Below are 23,465 nucleotides of genomic sequence, written 5' to 3'. Positions count from 1 at the left end.
AAGACAGAAAGAAAGAAAGAAAGAAAGAAAGACAGAAAGAAAGAAAGAAAGAAAGAAAGGAAGAAGGAAATAAAGAAAGGAAGAATGTAGCAACACATACAAAAAGAAGAACAAAAAGAAGGGAAGACAGAAGCAATGAAGAAAGAAACAAACAAAGAAAGAGACACAAACAAACAGAATCTCTGCATAAATGTAAGGCTTCTTTTTAAGCCTACTGTCTATATGATACTTACCGAGACAGTACTATTCTTGCACATTATCTATTATAGGCCGAAAAAATTGGACAAAACGCTGAGTGGGTACAATTATCTCCCATAACCATGCGCCACCGTGGATCCCAAGCACTGTCCGAGTGCTTCCCCCTTACAGGAGCTAGGTGGCGCGTCCTCTTTCTTCAAGAACGTATAAAAGTGTATGAATATTTCTTGCACCCCAAACAAGGTTTGAACCAGGAACACCAGAGAATATAAAAACTTAACACTCGTCTTCAAAGAATGCCAGTGACTGACCTTTGAATTTGCCCTTGCTGATGAGGGAGCCAGAAGAGCAGGCTGAGATCTCCGTACTCTCCACAGTCAGAACCAGGGCGGCTCCCGGCTCACTGTCCACCATGCGACTCGTCGTTGGACCTTGGCTCTGTGCATGTACCAACATGTCAATCTGCTGTAAAGGCTGTCCTTAATTAACCCCGAATTCGCCATTGCAAAGACTTCGTGCAGTCCATGCAGTGTCAAGAAAATGCCTGGCATTATATGATTATTCTATCATTCAGTTCAAATTCAATAAATCGCAATCTTTACTCATCAAAAACGGTGATAAATTCACAAGAACATAGATCCCCATGCTGTCCATCGTCGAATGCAGGAAAAGTGTGCTGAATACCATGGAGTCAGATTCAGTTTTCTCAGATTTTCTGGTCATAACCTCTGTAAATTTACCCCCATTTTAAGACTCCATCCTTTTTAAGAACTGATTTTCTCAGATTTTTGGTGGTCTTAAAAGGGGGGTTCCACTGTATTGTAACTTCCAAAGACCAACAAATCCCTCTCTACTCACGGAGAACGGTGAAGAGTTGAGCGGAACACAGATGCCCATATCATCCACAGTCAGTTGCAGGAAGAGAGTGCTGAACGACGCAGAGGCCGCTGCTGGCGCGATCTGGGGGAGTTTGTCCATCACCTGCCTGGTTGCCGTCAGAACCTCGTTGTTCAGCGTCAGCCGCTGCTCCGTCCAGTACTCGTAGGCGTTCTTGTAGTTCAGCCACACCAGCACAGCTGAAAACACAGAGCAAATAAGCTGTGAAGAAAGCATACGTTTTACAGGCAAGTGACAGAAAGAGAGGGTAAACCAAAACGCAAAGCATTGTACTGGACTAAGACTTTAGAACTAAAACCAGAACCAAACGAGCTGTAAAGAATGCATACATTTTACAGTAAAGTGACACAGAAATAAATAAACCTGTAACGTTGAACGCTGAAAAGGGCAAGCACTTCAGAACTTAAAACCACACAGCAATACAAACTAATTACAATGCCTCAACCTCTATCCTAAACATCCCAACAAAGCAGATCTTTGTCAAATGCGGCAAACATAATGGGGCGAAACAGGAGAATATTTCTGAAGAGCGCTACCATGCTTGTCTGGAAGTGGGTTAGTCTTGTCTAGCTGTCCAGTTACCGGAACGCAGCTAAGTTACCAAAATATGGTGAAATCTTTGGGATATGTTTGGGTACAATGCAAGCTAATCCCTGCGGGTAAGGCAATTAAGTACGGTACAGAATGTGCAACCCAAGAGACCTTTGTCAAAGGCGGCAGGCTGGGCGAGCATGATGGGGCGAGACAGGTGGATATTTTGTTTGTTTGTTTGTCTGTTTGCTTAATGCCCAGCCGACCACGAAGGGCCATATCAGGGCGGTGCTGCTTTGACATTTAACGTGCGCCACACACAAGACAGAAGTCGCAGCACAGGCTTCATGTCTCACCCTGTCACATTATTCTGACACCAGACCAACCAGTCCTAGCACAAACCCCATAATGCCAGACGCCAGGCGGAGCAGCCACTAGATTGCCAATTTTAAAGTCTTCGGTATGACCCGGCCTGGGTTCGAACCCACGACCCCCCGATCATGGGGCGGACGCCTTACCACTAGGCCAACCGTGTCGGTAGACAGGTGGATGAGGAGGCTTAAGGCAATAAGTGGGGTGTGATACACTACATGCAATCCAAGAGACCTTTGTCAAAGGCGGCGGGCTGGGCGAGCATGATGGGGCGAGACAGGTGGATGAGGAGGGCCTCCTGGTCGCTGGACACCTGGGGCACCATCTCGTCCTGCAAAGCGTTGCGCACCCTGATGGTCGTCTTGAAGAACGCCATTGTGTGGAACTCCGGCTCTGCCTCTTCAAACACTGGGTTCTGCAATCATAAAAGCTGTGCTGTTCATTTTGTTTTGTTTCAATGGTGATGAGTTTTCAGACTATGTGTCCCTATTTTCACTAATACTGAATTAATTTGTCCTTCTTCTGTTCGAAAATTCCCAATAATTTTACAACACTTTATTTATTTATAAATATGGGAGATTTATTTAGCACTTGACGTTCTCTAAGCGCTTTACATATTAATTTCTGCCGTGTGAGATGGAATTTTTTTACACAATATATCACGCATTCACATCGGCCAGTAAATCTCAAGCCATTACGGCGAATATTTACTATTCACGGCCTATCATTGCAAGTCACACGGGTATTTGGTGGACATTTTTTTTATCTATGCCTATACATTTGATGTAAACTTTGATGTAATCTTCAGAAAACCATTCATAATAGAGTGATAAACCCCACTAGGTCAACATGTGTAGTATGTGTTTCTGCCACCTGACCCCTTCCAGCCAACTTGTGTTGTACAAATATTCATTTTTATTGCTTTCTTCTTCCATACTTGTTTTCATTGTCAGTTTCTTGTCCTCACCCTCCTGAACAATTTATACTGGCTCTTATTATTCTCAGCCTACATATTTTGTTTTAATTCTATTCAGTGTTGCAGTGGTAGCTGCAATGCGAGGGCACCATGTACCAGTATTGAAAGGGAGCTAACTTACCCTGAGAAGTTGTCCAAGGGCCAGGTTGAGGTCCACAACAGCTTGTACAAACATCTTCTGCGCCTCCTCTAGCTCTGAAACCCCACCACAAATAACATCAAACTCTTGTTAGTTTTAAGGTTGTACACTGTTCATGCATAAATGAATTGTCAAGAACATAGGTTATACTATGTACTGTGGAACTTCCTTATTAATGACAAGGACAAGTTCAACTGTACTACATTTATCTTATCAGAGGCAACATCCTAGGAAGAAATCTTCGTCCGGACGAACAAATCCAGAGAGAGTTCTTTCCTGTGGTTATCAGCATTGTTCAGACACACATTTGCGAAGATACTTGTAAAAAAAACATGCACTCTATATATACAGCAGACTTCCACTAACTCGCGGTCCACTAAATCGCGAATTCGGCTATATCGCGGAGACCTCTTGGACCCCGAAAAAAACAGGACCGACCTTTAAAAAAAAATTTTTTTTTTTAACAAAATTAGTCACGTAAAGGCCAAAAAATAGTACAGATCATGAAAAAATGTTCTATCATAACCACGCTATCTTTCTCTGGGTCCGATGGCCTTTCATCATGCAGTAAATTGTCATTTCATCTTATCAGTCTCTCTCTCTTTCTCTCCCTCAGTCTCTCCAAATAGTGTTCTACGTGTGTGTGTGTTTTCAGGTTGTGTACATTACGGGTTAATCGAGACCTGCGAACAAAAGAAAAACAAACCTTTCACGCGCACGTGCCCCACTCAGTCAAGAACTTTCATGCCACGATCGGTATCGTCAAATTGGCCACGTGCCAATAGAGGTTAAGTGTCTGACCAGTCAGTCTGGGTGGCCGAGTGGTAACGCACTTGCGCTCGGAAGCGAGAGGTTGCGAGTTCGACCCTGGGTCAGGGCGTTAGCAATTTTCTCCCCCCTTTCCTAATCTAGGTGGTGGGTTCAAGTGCTAGTCTTTCGGATGAGACGAAAAACCGAGGTCTTTTTGTGTACACTACATTGGGGTATGCACGTTAAAGATCCCACGATTGACAAAAGGGTCTTTCCTGGCAAAATTGCATAGGCATAGATAAAAATGTCCACCAAAATACCCGTGTGACTTGGAATAATAGGCCGTGAAAAGTAGGATATGCGCCGAAATGGCTGCGATCTGCTGGCCGATGTAAATGCGTGATGTATTGTTTAAAAACAATTCCATCTCACACGGCATAAATAAATCCCTGCGCCTTGAATATGTGCGCGATATAAATTGCATAAAATAAAAAATAAAAATAAATCCCAGCACTTAGAGTTGTACCCACGGAATACGCGCGATATAAGCCTCATGTTGATTGATTGAGTATGGCCAGTCAAGCGTGCAGTTGAACACTCGAGTCCAGCTAATTGCGATCTCTGCTAGACGGTCCGGGTGGCCACAGGCGCCAGTCAAGTGCTTAAACTGCGCTTCAGTCTTCTGCAATCTAGTCAGGCATGGAATTTAACACTCGAGTCCCGCTAATCGCGATCTCAGCTAGACGCCCCGGATTTTCTACAGGCGCTATGAAGTGCTTCAGCTTCTTGCGTTATAGCAGGTGGCAGAAAAAGCAAACAATCAAAGAAGAAATCTACATGTTTTCTGCCAAAATCTACATGTTTTCTGCCAAAGACAAAACGCCTGTCAACTCACTCAGACAAAGCAAAACAAAACAAAAAAAGCTTATCCATGTAACTGACACATCTAAAAACGTAAACGTCAACCAATGATTTTGATCCACCAATCATTCTGATATAACTATCGTTGGTGTCAAATAGTATGTTGTCAATATAAGACCAGACAGTGTGTGTGTGTGTGTGTGTGTGCATGCGTGCGTGCGTGAGTGTGTGCGTGTTGATAAAGTAACAAGTGCGCGTTTCCAAACGAAATAAAATAATGTGGTAATTCACCATGGCTTGCGTTCTGTTCATTGTCAGTTAGTGTGTGTGTGTGCAGCGTGAGGCGCTATACGCGTACAGTGTACGTCTGTGTCTATCTGTCTGATTAACTAGTAAGTTTGTGACGACGTATGAGTCGGAGAAAAAAGAAAAGAAATCGTCATCTGCTGATAAAAGAAAACGTGTCATCGCAGTTAATCTTTTGAGAACTTGGTTGCCAACAGAAGCGTCACACTTGCGAGAAACGCAGTAACACATGCACATGAACATTGTAGCACAACCACATGTCAGGCGTGCGTGCGCACGCGCACACACATACACACATGCATGCACACACACACAGGCACTCACACGGCAAACGCACACACGCCAACGTGACACTCACAGGCTTTTTGTGACCAACAAGGGAAATAACCGCGTTTTTCTCTGACTCAGAAGAGAACGCGGTTTCTTCCCTTTAATTGGACCCCAAACTGCATCGCGAATCGGATATATCGCGATCAAAAATCTTTGGACCCCAAAGACCGCGAGTTAGTGGAAGTCTGCTGTATCTGAAAAATACACACCATTGTCAGAGCCAGCATCTTTCGAAGAAACCTGAACCCGGTTGGACAAGTCTAGAGTGATCTCCCCTGTCTCGAACCTCACAGCATTTGATGTGGGGGTAGTCGCAGTTATCTGAATTCCCTGCACAAAATAAATGAGAAAATCTAAAAAGGACCAAGACATGTACAGCATTTCTTGAAAAGAACTTAACCAAATCACAAAGCCAGCAACACAAAAACAGGCTGATACAAAGAGCATACAGAAAAATCAACTGCACAGATACGGAATTAAGAGCCTGCAAAAAAGAAGCGTTGACAGAGAAAGAGAATGACAAGAAATACAGACAGAGTCTAACATAACCCAACATAAGTAAGAACAAAGTCATATTTGAAAAAAATAAAATAACCAGCAGTTGTCTACTGTTCAAGAGAGCAATAAGTATGGCGATAGAAACAATGCGATACTCAAGGGTTTCCTGTCTTTACATCATCAGCATACCTTGAGTCTGATGGAGAGAGAGTAGAGGAGTGTGTCACGGTGTGTCTCGATGACACGCTTGTCTTCCTCTGACCACAGACGCAGTGGCTGGTCTGATCCTGACACCTTCTGCACAACTTCGTTCACTTCCTGAAATAGGCGTACACAAGGGTTTATTACCCGATGATGTAAAAATATGAAGTACACTCTTTGACTTCGTTTTATGTTCCTTATATGATCAAACGCATCATTTTTAATTTCCATAAAATGGCAAAGGGTGGTTTTTGGCTTGGGGAAAGCATGGTGTAACTTTGTGAGCATGTGCTTTGGAATTCTAAACCATTGTGTAATGATCTGAGCATGCGCACTTGTCTTAATTCATTCCATGTTTTATCTTTAGCAGTGCAAGAATCTGTAAAACCAAAACAGTGTTTCAAACCAAAACCTCCATTACAGGTGTGCTATGCCTTAACACAGCTCACTACACACTGCATGCATGCAGTCATGAGCAGCATTAATACACAATATAATGCAACAATCTGCACACAGCCAGCAAATCACATTACCAAGCCATCACCTACATCCACCTCACCCTCTTGCACCTTAGAGCACTTCTGAACCACCCAGACATGGTTCTTGAAGCCAATGTTCAAAGTTTTCATGTTTGAAATTACATGTACATCGGTAAAGCAGCACCTCCATTTTACGTGCTTAAACGGCTCACCTTCATGAAGACTTTCTGCACAAACACCAGGTGGTTGAGAAGGTCTGTGGTCAGGCTGTGTTCCAGCATGCCCACCTCGGCCACCGCATTCAGAAAACTGCCCTCCCTCAGCTGCAGTCCCTCCTCCATCTTCACTCCCTGGCTCGTCATGTTCGACTCTGACTTGGCCTGGCGGTAGTCGGCAGAGACGTGGATGGGAGGCAACTCTATGCTGGCTGAGGACGGAATGGTTGGCTCCCCTGTTGCTGTCACCTGTTGAGAAGAAGGTAAGTGTGATACATTCAAAACTGTACTTTTATGAAAGCGGCGTATGGCTGCCTGAAAACGGTCATACACATAAATTAAAAACCTACTCGTGCAAAATCATGTGTGAACGAAGAAGAAGACATTTTTTTTTAACATTTTTGTCATCACCATGTAGGGGAGGGGCGTGCGTGTTTGTTTAGAGGGGAAGCTGGGCAAAACTGATTTTGCTGAATCATACTACTGTGTATGTTCACAAATATATTAAGCAAAGATTTAAAATCTACAAGAATTCTCTCACCTTGGATTTGAAACTGAGGGTGTGTTTAGGAAGTACAAGTGTGAAGCGAGCTTTTTTCCCTGTGATGCCAGTCACTGTGATGGCCCCTGTCTGAAAACAAACAAAGGCAAACATACAAAAGTAATGCAACAGACAATATTTGGAAATGACTCTGTTGGATTTTTAATGGGTTTTGACAGAGTTGTTTCTCTTTAAAATAGTTTTCCCAGGTGACATAAAAGGCCACTGAAATTTCAGTTTGAGGATGGGGGCCCAGGTAGCTCAGTGGGTATAGCACCGGACTTGTGATCCTAGGGTGACGGGTTCGAATCCAGGACGGGCACGGGTCAACTTAATGTGCAGACTCAAAGACGGTATCCATGTCCCACCCCTGTGTCACCACAGTGGCATGCCAAATATCTCAGTCATTTTGCCATAAGTGCAGGTGGCTCAGGTTACACTGAACACGCATACAACTGGGTATCTCATTTAAAGTCGGGGTAACACCCGGGAACATTCCAGTAATGGCTTTGCCGTGAGGGAGTAAAACTTAAATTGTTCTCTCATTTTGAGGATGAAAGTTGCTTGCTGGGAGATCAGTTCTACACAACTCTCATTTACTCTTACTGCACATGGAGTAGGTATTTAGAGCACTTACGCCCCTTTGTTTATCATCTATATTATCAAAAGGCCACTGTCTGTCGTCCGTCTGCCACACCTTTGATCGCTTATAACTCTGGTGTTTATTGGCCGATTTGCCTGAAATTTGACATGACATATGCCACTGTTATGGCATATCTGCTTGGAAAATGTCTAGTACCTTTAAATGTCCGATTTTCTTTAAATTTGACATGACGTATACCAATGTTATGTCATATCTGCTTGGAAAATGTCTAGTACCTTTAAATAGTGCTCTGCCTCATTTGATTAAGATTTTCTCATTTGGTAGAGCTAGAGTCTCCGGTTTGAATCCAAGCCAGGACAGAAACGGGTCAACTTTATGTGTATACCCAGAGACGGTATCCATGTGTCACCACTGTAGCACATACAAGACCTCAGTCATTCTGCCATAAGTGCAAGATGGCTGCTACCACCTAAATACGCATACACTTGTGTATCTCATCATCTAAAGTCAGGGTAAAAACCTGGGAACATCCCCTAATGGCTTTGCCGTGAGGGCGTAAAACTTGAAATTACCAGCTCTCTTGATTAAGATGATTACCTTGTGCTGAGCTTTGAGCGAGGGCAGAATGGACGCCCCAATGGTCAGCCCGTGGAAGACGGCCTTGAAGTGAATGTGGAAGCTCTTGTCCTTGACCTTCTCGCTGGTCTTTCTGATGGGTTGTTCCGGCGCTGCTTTGTCCGACTCCTGTACCTTCTCCTGAGGCTGAGGGGCGGCGTTGTTGGTCTCGTTTGTCTCCTGCACTTTACTTTGAACACACACAATCACTGGTGTAAATATCAGCTTAAAATACAGTGGAACCCTTTTATATGACCTTTACAAATTTAAGAAAATCAGATCTCAAAAGGGAGGGAGTCTTAACCTTTAGCACGCCAGCGGCGCTTTTCGTCACCCAGCCATTTCCCCCCCTTTGCCAGCCAGCGACGATTTGCGTCGCCAGCACAAGGCTTGTTCGTATGACCAACTTCTCGTTCGTATTTGCATACGAGAATAACGGTATTTTTAACGGCACTTGAGCCAAAGCGAGGCTCACTTCCTTCCGTTATCTCGTCGTGTCGTCTGCGCTGCATTTGAGTCGGTTTCGTCGAAGTTTTCTGCTTTTGTTTTTGCATCGATAAAGTACTTTAGCGCTTCGACAAGCAAGATGGAGGATGATGAGTTTGAAACTTTCTTTTGAGTTGTTTCTTGACAACAAATCGTATGCTGAATTGGAACGAATTACTGAGGAAGGTCTTCGCAATGAACTGTGTATCGCGGTGAAAAAAATGACAGTTCGTCAAGTGACAGTGATGGTTACGAAACGGAATTTACGAAAGTGCAGATGGATACAAACAGTGGCTGGTCCAGTTTAGTGAAATGACAGGACCAGCAAACATTACCGATAATCTGACTGCGTAGCAAATGCTTGACTTGCTTGTCGAAGAAACACTGCGTAGAAACTGACTCAAATTCAGCGCAAAGCAAGCCAGTGACAAGACGTAAAAAGTTTGCGTGTTCGGAAATGGCGACCTGTGGATCTAGTGCAGATCAAAGCTTTTCTCTGTTTGTTGTTGCTAACCGAACTATTAAAAAGATCGTCCCATGACATGCACTGGTCCACAAATATATTTATTTAGATACCAGGATCAGGAAGTTGGATGGTCAACATGATTACCTGATCAAAGGAGTTTCACCAGACATAGACTGGTTAGTTTCACAAAATTCCACGGACTAGCCAACACAACCCCTTTTCATTTTGTATTTGTATTTATGCTAAGAAAATAAATGATGCATGCAAACAAAACTATTTTAATGTTAAATATAACCCCATCACAACCACAACGTTTCATGCTTATTAGTGCATTTTCAAAGAAGTTGTAAGTGTTGAAAGTTAGTGGGTGTTGTTCTTACGCTAGGTAAGCAAAATAATGTGGCTACAGGGGAAGTAATGCTGGCTGGAATCTTGAGTGCTAAAGGTTAAAATGGAGGTAAATTTACAGAGGCTATATACAGAGCATCTAAAAAAAAAGGGGGTCTTAAGAGGAAGGGGGTCTTAAGAGGGAGGGAGTCTTAAAAAGGGGGTTCAAATATGTTCATAGACTTTTTTTCTTCAACTTTATTTTTGACATTCATGATTCATCATCATGGAACAATTGAACATACCCAGTTTCATAAATATGCCACCAAAATGTAAAGCTGAACCTATCCCCAGCATTATTTACAATACTGGGGAAAAAAGCAAACAAGGAATCGAGAAAAGAGAGAGAGAGAGAGAGAGAGAGAGAGAGAGAGAGAGAGAGAGAGAGAGAGAGAGAGAGAGAGAGAGAGAGAGAGAGAGAGAGAGAGAGAGAGAGAGAGAAACATACACATGCACACAACCCGTCTGAGGACATTTAACTCTAATACTGTAACAGACGCACACCCACAGACACAAAAACACACACACACTGTGATGCACACACACACCCACACAGCCCTCCTCCCCACCCCCACACACTCAAACAACCCCCCACACCCCTCCCCCACCCCCCCCACACACACAAACACAACACCCTGACTGTTAAACACCCACTACCCACCCTGCTTGCAGAGGCCAGCTGAACTCCTGTAGCATTGTGGTCAGTTGCTGTGAGCTAACAGTCACTGACACACACACACACACACACAACCAAACACACACACACACCCCCCCACACACACACACATACACCCTCCACACCATGACTGTTTAACACCCACTACCCACCCAGCTCGCAGAGGCCAGCGGAACTCCTGCAGCGTGGTGGTGAGTCGTCGTGAGCTGCGTGTCATCATGCCGTGCAGCACTACGGGATGCTGGGGGATGTTGACATCAATCACGCCCACCGACACTAGTGCAGAGTTATGCTCCTTGCCTCGTCTCATCACTGTCGTCAGGAGCGCTTGCGAGCGGCTGATGTTGACTGTTACCACCGTTCTGTCACGTGGATAACAAGATTGTTTTAAGCAGCCTAGCTCTCTTTGTCTCTCTCTCTCTCTCTCTGTCTCTCTCTCTTTTTCTCTCTCTCTCTTTCTGTCTGTCTGTCTCTCTCTCTCTTTCTGTCTCTCTCTCTCTCTCTCTCTCTCTCTCCCTCCCCCACTCCCCTTATTCCCTTATTCCTCCCTCTTTCTGTTCCAGTCTCTCATCCACCCACCAAAATGTAGCCCAAAGTTGACTTTGTGAAGACTTTGTGTCTTTTACCGACAATTCAATGTCAAAGCTTCGTGTAGAAAGTTTAGTGAAGTAGACTTCATCCAATTAATATCAGGCTTCTGGTAAAACCTCCATAACTCAACAGTGAAATAAAAAGCAAAATTAAACAAAAAGCTTGACAATACTGACTGCATTTTTGGTGGCACTCCCTCCAACAGCATGATCATGGTGTGACCAACATGAGCAGTGAACGATGAATCTGATGACTTCCTGTGCACGTAACCTGGAACAGGATAGGTTTCAATCAAATATGCAGATTAGTGATACAAGGAAACTAAAGTACAAAATCTGTTCTTAATTTGACACAATCCTGTACTATCACTGGTTAAAACAATTTAACAATTGTGATTTAATCACAATATTATTCCATAAAATCTCATTTTGTTATATGTACCATTAGAACATTGGATTTTCTTTCTTTAAGCCATGTGACAACAGAGGCCAACAAAAACTCATATTTACTTGACTGGAAGAGACTACAAAAGAGTGCATATTTGTGTATGTTTAAACATATAAAATAAAATTAATTTTTACTAAATGCTAGCGCAGCCTCATAGAACAATGGCTGTCTCGATCTGTGTAAAATGCAATATCCTGGTCAAAATACAAATAAAGTATCATGACATTACCTTTCACTTTTTTCTTGTACGTCCCTGTGGCGTGCACTTTGCGGAGCTCAGCCTCCAGTTTGAGACCGCTTAGCTCTGCCAGCATCTGAACCTTCTGGATCTTGGCAATGCCGAACACCACCAGTGGTACACTCTCTCCAATGTAGATACCTGGCATAGAGAACAGGCATTACACAGCCACATTGTATGATAATCTAACAGTAAACTTAAAATGTAGTAGTTTCACTCATGCCTAATCATACAACCCACAACACATCAAAACAGCATTGTGGTAAAGAGTGGTGTAGTTGTTATAACATCTATATGTCCGCCGACCCCCTTGAAACTTTCACAGTTTTCATTTGGATCGAAATTTAAGCTTCTCAACTTCATGTCCACTTCACAAATATCTTCTGCGTTCGTGGGCTGAAACTCCCACGAACACTCGTGTTTTTTGCACGAGTGAAATTTTACGTGTATGACCATTTTTTACAGCGCCATTTAGGCAGCCATACGCCGTTTTTGGAGGAAGCATGCTGGGTATTTTCGTGTTTCTATAACCCACCGAACTCTGACATGGATTACAGGGTCTTTTTCATGCGCACTTGGTCTTGTGCTTGCGTGTACACACGGGGTGTTCGGACACCTAGGAGAGTCTGCACACAAAGTTGACTCTGAGAAATAAATCTCTCGCCGAACGTGGGGACGAACTCACGCTGACAGCGGCCAACTGGATACAAATCCTGCGCGCTACCGACTGAGCCACATCCCCGCCCCTTCACAAATATAACACATGGTGAATTTCCCCGCAAATGTGGAGACAACTTCAAAACAAAGACATCATCTATATTGTCCAACTATTCAAAAACTAACTCTTCCATAATCCCTGAAACAACCCAAACTGCATCTTCCCACAAGACCAACCACCACGTATTTAACTCACTCTGCTTGAAGCGAGTTCTGATGAAGGAGGTTCGAGCCAGATTTGGATGACCCCCGAGACGCGATTCCTCAGCCGCCGCCAGGTCCACGCGACCCATATTCGTCTTAGCGTTGAAGTCAGGCGTGGCTGCAAGTCTTACCGACTCTGCACGGACACTCTCCTTGTCTTCCTCTTCTTGGATCACTGGCAGCTGTTTCCGTATGGCCGATTTTCTCATGACGGTTTTGGCTTCCGGGATGGTGGCGTAAAGGTCGAGGAGGTGGTAGAGGTGGCGCCAGCACTGTGGCGTGCTTTCCTTGATCTCGTCGATGATGGTTTTCTCGTTGACGGCCGGTGAGGAAGTGTCGGCCATGTCGATGGTGACGGAGTCGCTCAAGTTGAGGGACTGTGGTGGTGTCATGACATCCGTCTGGAACGAGAGGACGGGTGAAAAATTAAAAGTGGTCAAAAAGGGTTAACTTTGGGCAATAATCCTGGATGAACAATCCACAACTTCCACCTGATTTTGCACGTTTTCCTTGTCTGTCTCTCATTACCTGTTTGTTCCCCTCCAAAGAGGCAAGACAGAACATCAAAGACCTTACCTGTCCCGGAGTGTGATCAGACTTCGGCGCCGCTGCCTTCTTGAGCTCCTTGGCGAATCGAAGGTGAGCTGGCGGCTTCTTGGCACCCGCGCTCACCAACAACTCACCAGGCCTTTTGCCCGTCAGCGATGTTTGCACGACTTGAACAGGGGGCTTGCTTGTCTGAGGTTTTGGCGGAGCTTTCTCTGGACTTGGAGCATCGCCTTGACCGCTTTTGCTGGAATTCATGAGTTCAAACGCCAGCCTCTCAGTATGCGACAGGTCAGACTGTTGGGTGTCAGCACTGGAGGTGGAATCCTTGGACTCCTGTTTGCGGTGGGTGCGAATCCAGTCGATGGAAGAGCGCCGTTCTTTCAGCTCCACTTGAGTCTCTTTGATGTTGTCCACCATTGTTAGCACCTGTGAGAGGTTGGATGAGGATGAGGGTGAAATACTGACACATTTATTCCCTAAATCATCTCTCAAAACTCGTAAACAATGCAAACTGTCTTGACATAATCCATACCTGCCTCATCAGCTTTCTTGTTTTTGTTGGTTACCTATTCCTCACCTTCAGGTGAGTCTATGCACATTCTGGCAAAAAGGAACAAACATCCCGGGACACTAATCATAAAAAATTCATTTGTAGTGCCATGGGCTTGGCTTTGAACTTGAATACTACAGTACAAAAACTGATGTCTTAAAAATGGGCTTTCGCTGTACTTAATAAACCAAGATGACTATAAGAACCAGACTGAGGAGAGCCGTGTTGACGTGCTGCGTTATAGATTGACACTCCACCATCAGTGATAATCTTCTTACTAATGAGTTTGGCTTCAAAGCTTATGAGTTCAGTGGAAGGGGGATTCCACTGTGCTAAGTCAACCACACTGACTTTATTAATAAAGCCCTACCTGGTGAACCAGCCTGAGGAGAGCCATGTCAATGTGCTCGGTGATGGACTGACAATCCACCATCAGAGTGATAATCTTCTCGATAACGACTTTGTCTTCAAAGCTGAAGTGTTCAGCGGAAACCCTTTTTTTCTGACCAAGGTTATGACCAAGGTTATGACCAAGGTTATGACCAAGGTTATGACCAAGGTCATAAAAAGGAGTGAGTATCAAAATGGGGGTAAATTTACAGAGATTATTAACATGAAAATTTATAATAATTTTCTTATTTATTTATACTTACCAACACAATGTTATTTTGCATATAACCCCTTAACTACCGAAAGGAAAACGAAAGTGAAACTAGAGTTATACCCCAGAGTGGCCGCCCTTGCTGGATGTCGCTAGTAGCGCTTGGCGCCAAAACCAGCGTCATCCGGCCACGCGGGCGCGATCTTCACTTCACCATTTAGCTGAATAGGCATGTGAAGAGGGGAGGAGGGAGGGAGCAATAAGAATAACATTGTGTTGGTAAGTATAAATAAATAAGAAAATTATTATAAATTTTCATGATTAATTTAGATTTACCAAGCACAATGTTATTTTGCATAGAATACCACCGTGGAGGTTGGAATCCCATGCCCTATCACTTCAAATAAGACAAATTTTTCAGAGCAGGGGTAAGGATGAGGTGCACACGTAGTGAACACCTAAGGGCCTGGCCCCTGTCTGAATGACCCAAGAGGTTGAGAATTTCTACATATCTAAGGCAAAACACTCACCTAAAGAGAGACAAGGGATTGGGCGAGAATGGCTTTCTTGATGCCATAGGAAAAAAAACCACTGGGTCTTAAAACGGAGAAAATCTCCAAAAAGAGGGGTTCCACTGTACAAAATAAACAAGGATGATTTTAAGTACGACAAAAGCCGTACCTGATGAACCAGGATGAGCAGAGCCATGTCAACGTGCTGCGTGATAGACTGACAATCCACCATCAGAGTAATGATCTTCTTACTAGCTGATGAGGACAGAGGAACCCCCCTTTTAAGACCTCAAAAAAGCAAGAGGTCTTAAAAGGGGGGTTCCACTGTATTAAGTCAACCAAAGTGACTTCAAACAGCCCTACCTGATGAACCAGCCTGAGGAGAGCCATGTCGACATGCTGTGTGATGGACTGACAATCCACCATCAGGTTGATCTGCAGCGTGGTGGGCTTGGCCTCCAGCTTGTGCATGGCGAAGGCCGGGTACAGGGGGACTTCCTCGTCCTGAGACTTCCCGAAGTCTACCACGTCCTTCATGGAGACGTCAACCTCAAAGCCCTCGCAGACAAAAGCCGGAGTTCCAGCATTCACGTCGAGGCGGTATCTCTTACCCTTGACCTTGCCTTTGCCTTTGTGGTGCGGGGAGGCTTGGGACTCTGCGATCTGAATCTGTTTTCAACGAGGGAAAAAAAATGGTGTAAAAATGAAATCTGAAGCAGACAGACTGCTAAGATTCCAACATTAAAGCCTGATATTATTTGGACGAAGTTGACTTTCCAAGTCTATTTCATGAAGCTTGCAGCACTAAGTTTTGGCACTGAATTTTTGGTAAAAAGACTTAGGGAAGTCGACACATTCTACTGCCCTTATAGAAATAAGACAGGAACAACCTCTCTGTCTCTTTCTCTCTGTCTCTCTTTCACAAACAAATGCACACACGTATGCACACACCAGTAAGCATGTACTCATGTACACATGCACACACCTGTATGCATGTACTCATGTTCACACACACAATCACACACACACACACACACAAATATACACACACACCCACACACACACACATACACAGAAAGCTGTCATACAACTTAGGTTCAACCCTTTTACCTTCAAAACATCCAGGTGACCTTGCAGCAGCAGATGACCTCCAAAGTTTTTCATCATGGCTGAAGGTCGCACGCTCTCAACATGGAGACCAAGGCTTTGAAGGAATGGCTTGAACAAAATCTGTGAGGATGGAAAAAAAAGCACCTCAAAGTTTTCATCTGACTGCAAGAAGCTTGCTTCATGTTTGCTTTTTGGGATCTATTTTGTTTGTTTGCTTGGTGTTTGGTTGTGTCATTGTTGAAGTGTTTTGTTTTTGCTGTGTTGTTGGTTGTTTTTGTTTACTTTGTGTGTTTTCTCTGGGGGGAGGGGGGGAGGGGGGGGGGGGGGGGGGAAGGGGATTATAATTGTTTGTTAGTGTTTAGTTTTCCCTCATTATAAAAACCACCTGTTTTGATACTCAAGGACTTTTATTTAAGCCTGTCCTAAACTGGGCGAAGTCGACTATGCGAAGTACCGTATACTTTGCGAAGCTGGCAGCTTAAAACTTTAGCAGAGTTTTTACCAAAAAAGCCTTTGCGAAGTCTTCGCGAAGTCAACGTTGGGCTCAATTAGGGATCGCCTTTAGAGTTGAGCTGTTCAGATTAGATTTCTCTTCAGTTTACCTGAGCATCAGCCAGCTGCATGATGGACGTTGCGACGGTGGACTGCTCCTCGTTCAGGTCGGTGCGCGAGTCGTCCTGACTCCAGGCACTGCCCAGGCCTATCCACGAGTCGTGATGCTGACCCCGCCCTGTGTACTTCAGCTCCTCCTCCATTGGCAGCTGTCACACACATAATACAGTGGAACCCGCTTTAAATACCTCCAACAATCTGAGAAAATTGGGTCTTAAAAGGGAGGGAGTCTTAAAATGGGGGTAAATTTACAGAGGTTATGAACAGAAAGTCTGAGAAAACAGGGTCTTTAAAAGGGAGGGAGTTTTAACTTGAGTGGTCTTAAAAGGGGGGTTCCCGAGTATGTCCATCAAAATAAGGGAAAGGAATTGAATTGAATTGAATTGAACTTTATTTAACAAGGATTAAGATTGAAGGCTACGCCTTTTCTTACGTCAAATAAGAGCCATCCCATCGAATAAGAGTGCTAGCTTGGTCTATTTTACTCTAGGTTTCTTTAGTGGGAAATTTTGCTATGAACTTACTCCCAGCAGTTCCATCTAAGCAATGAATCGGATATCATCAACCATGGGTGAACCTGGGTGTGCAACACAATAAAATAATGCCCATACCAAACAGCAACTTATCCAAGTTTTCTTGCACACTTTCACAAACACTCAACCCACCTTGAACCTATCTTGCTGCTTGGTCATCCACTGGTACAGGTCCTCTTGTTGCTGCTGCTTGTTCTTCAGAATGGACGTGGGCTTCAGGCCAGCCATCCCACCGAAGCCTTTCAGCGGTGTGTGGGGCGGTGTGGGAGACATCAGCTGGTCAAAGCTGGACGCGCTCTCCAGGCTGGTGAAACTGAGGTTGCTGTCGTTGCGCATCAGGCCACCGCCCATGCCTCCAAAGCCGCCAGCGGTGGGGATGGTGGTGGTGGTGGTGGTGGTGAGGGGAGGGAGTGGGCGGTGCTCTGGTGACTCCACACCTCCTCCTCCTCCTCCTCCTCCTCCCGAGGATGGGGCTGCAACTGAGATCAGGGTGAGGTTTAAGTGAGGACCTGGGCACTGATCTTTCACAACCTGTTTGTCTTTACCACAATGACAAGAAAAGCAAATGCTTACATAACTCTCCTTTGTCATTTTCCATTACAGTGGAATCCCCCTTTTAAGACCCCTCCCCCTCTCCCTCAAAATGAGACGTACTCCCTCCCTTTTAAGACCCCTCCCCCTCTCCCTCAAAATGAGACGTACTCCCTCCTTTTTAAGACCCCTCCCCCTCTCCCTCAAAATGAGACGTACTCCCTCCCTTTTAAGACCCCTCCCCCTCTCCCTCAAAATGAGACGTACTCCCTCCCTTTTAAGACCCCTCCCCCTCTCCCTCAAAATGAGACGTACTCCCTCCCCTTTAAGATCCTTCCTCCTCTCCCTCAAAATGAGACGTACTCCCTCCCCTTTAAGATCCTTCCCCCTCTCCCTCAAAATGAGACGTACTCCCTCCCCTTTAAGACCCCTCCCCCTCTCCCTCAAAATGAGACGTACTCCCTCCCCTCCCTTCCCCCCATCAAGTGCAGAAGGTTCCAGCGAGAGACCAGTACAAAACAACAAGATAAAAGTGTCAAGTACAATATGCAAACCCACCTTTTATCTTGCCTTTGGAACCAAACTTATCCAGCAAGGTTCCAAACCTCTTGGGCTTGAAGGATGTGGACGATCCTATGCTCCCGCCATCAACCCCGACATTATCTCCCCTCCCTGCAGTACTCTGTGACTGCCTCCCCTTGCTCGCCAGACTGGGATTGGACGCGGTCTTGTAAAAAGCCCCTCCCTCCGCCTGAAGCAGCGACATCCTCTCATCCACGATGTCAAAGTTGTCCACAGTGCCTTCTTCATCGTCCAAACACAGAACGTCGAGACTTTCCGACTCTGGAAGCATGAAAGTCACGTTGCAGGGCCTGACCGTCTTCTTTGTCTTGAAGTTGATCTCCGCCAGGTTGGGCATGTACAGGACGTTCTTCCACTGTCGCATCAGGGCCAGGATTCCTTTCTGCAGGGTGATGATCTGGGGAACAGTCTCGGAGGCCACGGCGCGTTCCACGGGAGCTGTGCCCAACTTGTGGAGGTACTTGCGCAGAACGGTCAGCAGCTGACATGAGGGGTCTTCCTGGAGAGTCTTGGACAGTGGGGACAGCTTGTTGAACTTGCTCTGTAGTGAGGACAAAATAATCGGTCGTTTGTTAGAAGAGAAGCAGTTTTAGACATGAGCTGTGACTAGGCATGTACACACTCCAGCTAGAAAATCACCTGCCTTTTTTAATCTTTTTTTTCCTCCCCCTTTGGTTCAACTTGAAAGTCTGCTTCTAATAGCTATAGTTTTTATTTTACTCAAGAATTTTTTTTTTAAACTTAGAGTAGGTGTTAATGACTGATTTTAGATAGGAACGGGGATAAAACAAAATAACAAAAAGAAACAAGTTAATGCCTTCCTGTTTGTGTAAATGAGACAGGCAAATTCTCAAGTGTAATTTGCAACTGTGGCTAAACAAATTAAAATGTTCAAATAATACCAGACAAGTAGAATACTCAAAATGCAAAAGCAATAGTCGATTTTCCAAAATAAATCTGTCAGGATTATCAGCTGTCTAGAGGAGTAGGAGCCCCTGTACCGCAGACAGGTTTTTCACAACATCAGGAGCACGCTCCACGCCTCCGACAGGCTGTATCCTGCGATCGGGACGAACAACCAACTCCGATGCCATGCAGCAAGCGAATAATATAATACCTTTTCTTTTGAAAATCAGCGTTCACGAGTTCATCGGAGTTCAGAATTTGTTATGAAAAGGATCGCTGGCACGTATCACATGTTTTGATCGAGGTCATGTGGGTTTGGGTTGAGGTCACGTGAGTTTAGGAAAACACAGCTTAGCACTTCCAGTGGCGATTCGTGGCTCCGATGATTATATTTTCGAAAGAAAATGGTATCATATCTAGCGCACGCCGCATAGCATACCCATCACAGGCAGTTGCTCATCCTGATCACAAGATAGAGCAGCCGGCTGTTGCAAAAAAACTGTCTGCGGTACAGGGGCTCCTACTCCTCCTGACCGCCTAATACCCTGACAGAGTTATTTCCGAAAAACATCTATTGAGCAGGGCAGATATCATGGTAATTCCAGAATGTTTAGAAAATACCAACCACCACCAGCAACATCAAGAATAAAAGTGTACCTTGTAAGAGACGTGGATGCCCTGTACGTCCAGTGCCTCGGTCATCATACAGGCGATGACGGAACAGGTCCTCATGCTGAGCACACGCACCAGCTGCCTGACGGACATCATCAGGCGGTCCGAGGGGTTCATCCAGGCGTTGATGGCAGGGGTGGCTGTGCTCAGCAAGTTCCAGTCCAACCTGAAAATCCAAGGTTTATAGTAACTTACTGCAAGCAGGTCATATCAAGCAAGCAATTTGCTAGATAGGCACATAGCCCAAGGCTATTCCCAGGGCTTCATTTCTGCCTCCTTAGCTGTAGGCAGGCATAGCTATTTTTAGCACCCATCCTTTCCCCCACAGCAGCTGCTAGCTCGCTCAGTGCCACACACTGAAAAGACCCATCTCCCGGTGTTAGTAGCCAAATGATTCCCTCTGCCTTGGCTATTTTTAACTCGCACTAAAATGCAAGCCAGGAACAGCAGTGTGCCTTATGGTATAGGTGCCAGCCTTCAAGCTTGAAGGTTCAGGGTTGGAATCCCACTTGCCTCTGGTGGGTAAAGGGTGGAAATGTAAAACAGTTGAGCAGCTGTCTTTTTAATAATAAAAATTATAATCAAACGTTCTTCTATGGCGCTATTCACCGCCAGATAGCAGTCTCAGGGCTTCAACATAATACAGATCACTTTCTTTCCAGATAGCAGTCTCAGGGCTTCAACATAATACAGATCACTTTCTTTCCACAACCCAAGTCTGCAAATAAAGTTGAACAGCTGCATCTTTTTAAAATCTTCAGCACAACATTTTAGGCAAATCAAAACTACACAATAATCATCAAAACACAACCTGCAACTAAGATTACCACGTCGGCATCTTGCAATCGAGATTGAACGACGATTTTGAGATAACTGCATTATTTGTATCATAAGTGTTTGTCTGTCTGTCTACATAAACGACCACTGGGTCAACGTACTGTAAATGTAACGTTTTGTTTTGTCCACCTACAATTCTTGTTTTTTGATTCAACCTCACCTTGTGAAGTCCACTTTCTTCTTGATGGAGATGGGCGGCGGAGCAGCGAAATTGAACCAGACGGTCTGCAGCTTCAGAATGCCAGTCGACGCGTCTCCTTTCAACGGCTGTGCAGGTGGCCTTACAGTGTTACCATCATTGTTGTCGGAAGGGTTCATGGAGGTCGTGGAATCCCACGAGGACGGCAGAGACGCTGTGCTTTGCCTGGCTGATGGTGAGCTGAGAGGAACGGGATCATCCGTAGGGCTGGAGGTGCTTTCTGCCTGCTCGTCAATCTCCTCTCTGGTGGACGTTTGAACGTCAGTCAGGACCTTAAGACATGAGATGAGACAGAATATTTATTTCAACCGTGTGCAGTACACTGGGAATGATGCTTGACTTGAGAGTACATTCGATTCATTCCAACACAACAAAATACAAAGTGCTCATTAAATTATTAACACACACACACATGCAAACACACACATGCATGCACACAAGCACGCACACACACGCACACACACGCACACACACACACGCACACACATGCACACACACACACACACATGCACACACACATGCACACACACACACGCACACACACGCACATTCACATTATAGCGCGTTTACATCATGTTCATTTCACCTGTAGTACCAGCGAGGGAATTGTACAAATAAATTACAGTGGAACCCCTTATTTAAGACCCCCCCCCCCCCCCCCCCCCAATCTAAGACTCCCTCTCTTTTCAGACACACTTTTTTCTCAGACTTTCTGTTCATAACCTGTGTACATTTACCCCCGAAGATTCCCTCCTTTTTAAGACCTGATTTTCTCAGATTTATGGAGGCCTTAAGGGGGGTTCCACTGTACTATTTTAAGAAATTAATTAAAGAAAAATGCAAAATGCAAAAATAGCAAACGTGGTAGTTTCACCCCATGAACGAAGAAGAAGAAGAAGAAGAAGAAGAAGAAGAAGAAGAAGAAGAAGAAGAAGAAGAAGAAGAAGAAGAAGAATTAAAGAAAAATGCAAATGCAAAAACAAGTCAGAGTGAACATGGGAGTTTCAGCCCATGAACAAAGAAGGAGAAGAAGAAAAAGAAGAAGAAGAATTAAAGACCTTCTCCAGGCCGTCCAGCCTCTCCTCCATCTGAGCCTCATCCGAGTCCTTGTATCCCAGCCTCCGCACGGCCGTGATGGACACATCCTCCAGCCCACACTCCATCATGATGAAGCCGATGGACGCCAGCATGGGGTCGTCTCGCCAGTCTCTGCTGGACTGCCGAGAAAGCCGTCGCCGTGGTGACCCTGACCCTGGTTGCTGGGACGCCGACCCCGCGGAGGAAGTCGTGCCGGTGTCATAGGAAAAGGAGAAGAGAACGCTTGAGCGGTGCTCGGGGATGGCGGTGAGCACGATGTTGTCGCAGTAGTTGCTGTGCTTCAGGAGACGTCGTAGCTGCATGTGGATGCGAGCGATGTGTAGCGTGCCGACGTTCTCTTCGCGGCTCACCTCTGTCAGCTGATCTTTGTCCTGAAAAATAAATAAATAAATAACACACACAAAGAATCACATACAGTGGAACCCCCCTTTTAAGACCCCCCAATTGAAGACCCTATTTTCTCAGACTTTTTGTTCATACCCTCTACAAATTAACCTCCATTTTAAAATTCCACCCTTTTTTAGACCTGATTTTCTTAGATTTTTGTGGGGCTTAAGAGGGAGGTTCCACTGTATACGTAAATAAATAGCGAAAGAAAAATCAGGAATATTTACATGCGAGTGAAACATTTTCTGCTGCTTTGTTAGGTCCTAGTCATTCCCTGCCCAACACTATTAACTTCGCACCATAGAAGTGAATATCTTTCCAATAGATCTTCTTTCTCAATCTATTTCAAATGTTGCTATTTTTTCAAGAAGACTCCACTCTCTTGGTGACAGTTCAGTTGGTGCTGCTGTCACAATGATCTTCACACTAAAGAAGTGAGTCTCTATCCAATGGATCTTCTTTCCTAATACATTTTAAGTTTTGCATTTGTTTCAAGAAAACTCCCCTCTCTTGGTGACATTGTATGCAGATAATGCTGCTGTGTAGAAAACAGGATTTAAAAACAATTTATTTCAAAAAGCAAACAAAACATTTACACACCTTTTCTAACTGCGACGAGTCCTGTCCAGCCTTGGCCATCACCTTGTCCAGCTGGGAGCCAAAGGTTTTGCCCCGCTTGACCACACCTGGCGCAGGTGCAGGTACAGGTGTGTTGCTGAGTCTTGCCCCCAGGCCCTCCTTACCTGTGGCCACAGGTGTGAGGGTGCACGAGTGCTTGTTGGCCAGCAGTTGGCAGCGTATGCTGTCCAGACAGAGGGAGAGGAGCGAGACGGCCATCAGGTCGTTGACGTTCTCCAGGCTGGAGAAAGGGATGACCTCTTCCACGATGGAGGCTTGCAGCACGCAGATGTTGATCTGAAGATATTGGAACAACATTTGTTATTTTGCTGGAAGGTGAGTGGGGCTTACAGTACAGTGGAACTTCCCTTTCAAGAGCTAAAGAAAAATATCTGTCTTAAATTTACAAGAGTTATGAACAGAAAGTTTGAAAAAGTAGGGTC

At 44.9% G+C, this 23,465-nt stretch overlaps 1 protein-coding gene across 1 annotated transcript in view; it reads right to left on the bottom strand.

Annotated features, from left to right (window-relative positions):
• The window catches only part of LOC138968769 (bridge-like lipid transfer protein family member 1), a gene marked incomplete at its 3' end in the record, with an annotated part of 77,714 nt that overhangs the window by 15,769 nt on the left and 38,480 nt on the right, over positions 1–23,465 (bottom strand). Inside the window, 23 exon segments of the mRNA XM_070341413.1 lie at positions 510–636; positions 1,057–1,274; positions 2,233–2,413; positions 3,096–3,169; positions 5,570–5,690; positions 6,048–6,176; positions 6,751–7,002; positions 7,295–7,384; positions 8,496–8,703; positions 10,681–10,890; positions 11,296–11,389; positions 11,796–11,945; positions 12,718–13,126; positions 13,302–13,700; positions 15,301–15,606; positions 16,048–16,167; positions 16,650–16,808; positions 17,325–17,671; positions 18,282–18,846; positions 19,869–20,049; positions 20,881–21,191; positions 21,978–22,388; positions 23,005–23,319. Coding sequence (XP_070197514.1) covers positions 510–636; positions 1,057–1,274; positions 2,233–2,413; positions 3,096–3,169; positions 5,570–5,690; positions 6,048–6,176; positions 6,751–7,002; positions 7,295–7,384; positions 8,496–8,703; positions 10,681–10,890; positions 11,296–11,389; positions 11,796–11,945; positions 12,718–13,126; positions 13,302–13,700; positions 15,301–15,606; positions 16,048–16,167; positions 16,650–16,808; positions 17,325–17,671; positions 18,282–18,846; positions 19,869–20,049; positions 20,881–21,191; positions 21,978–22,388; positions 23,005–23,319 — 5,377 coding nt within the window.

Source organism: Littorina saxatilis, linkage group LG6 (assembly GCF_037325665.1).
Source record: "Littorina saxatilis isolate snail1 linkage group LG6, US_GU_Lsax_2.0, whole genome shotgun sequence".
Classification (NCBI taxonomy): Eukaryota; Metazoa; Mollusca; class Gastropoda; order Littorinimorpha; family Littorinidae; genus Littorina; species Littorina saxatilis.
Note: the sequence above shows the minus strand (reverse complement) of the source record. Positions and strands in the feature narration are given on the sequence as shown.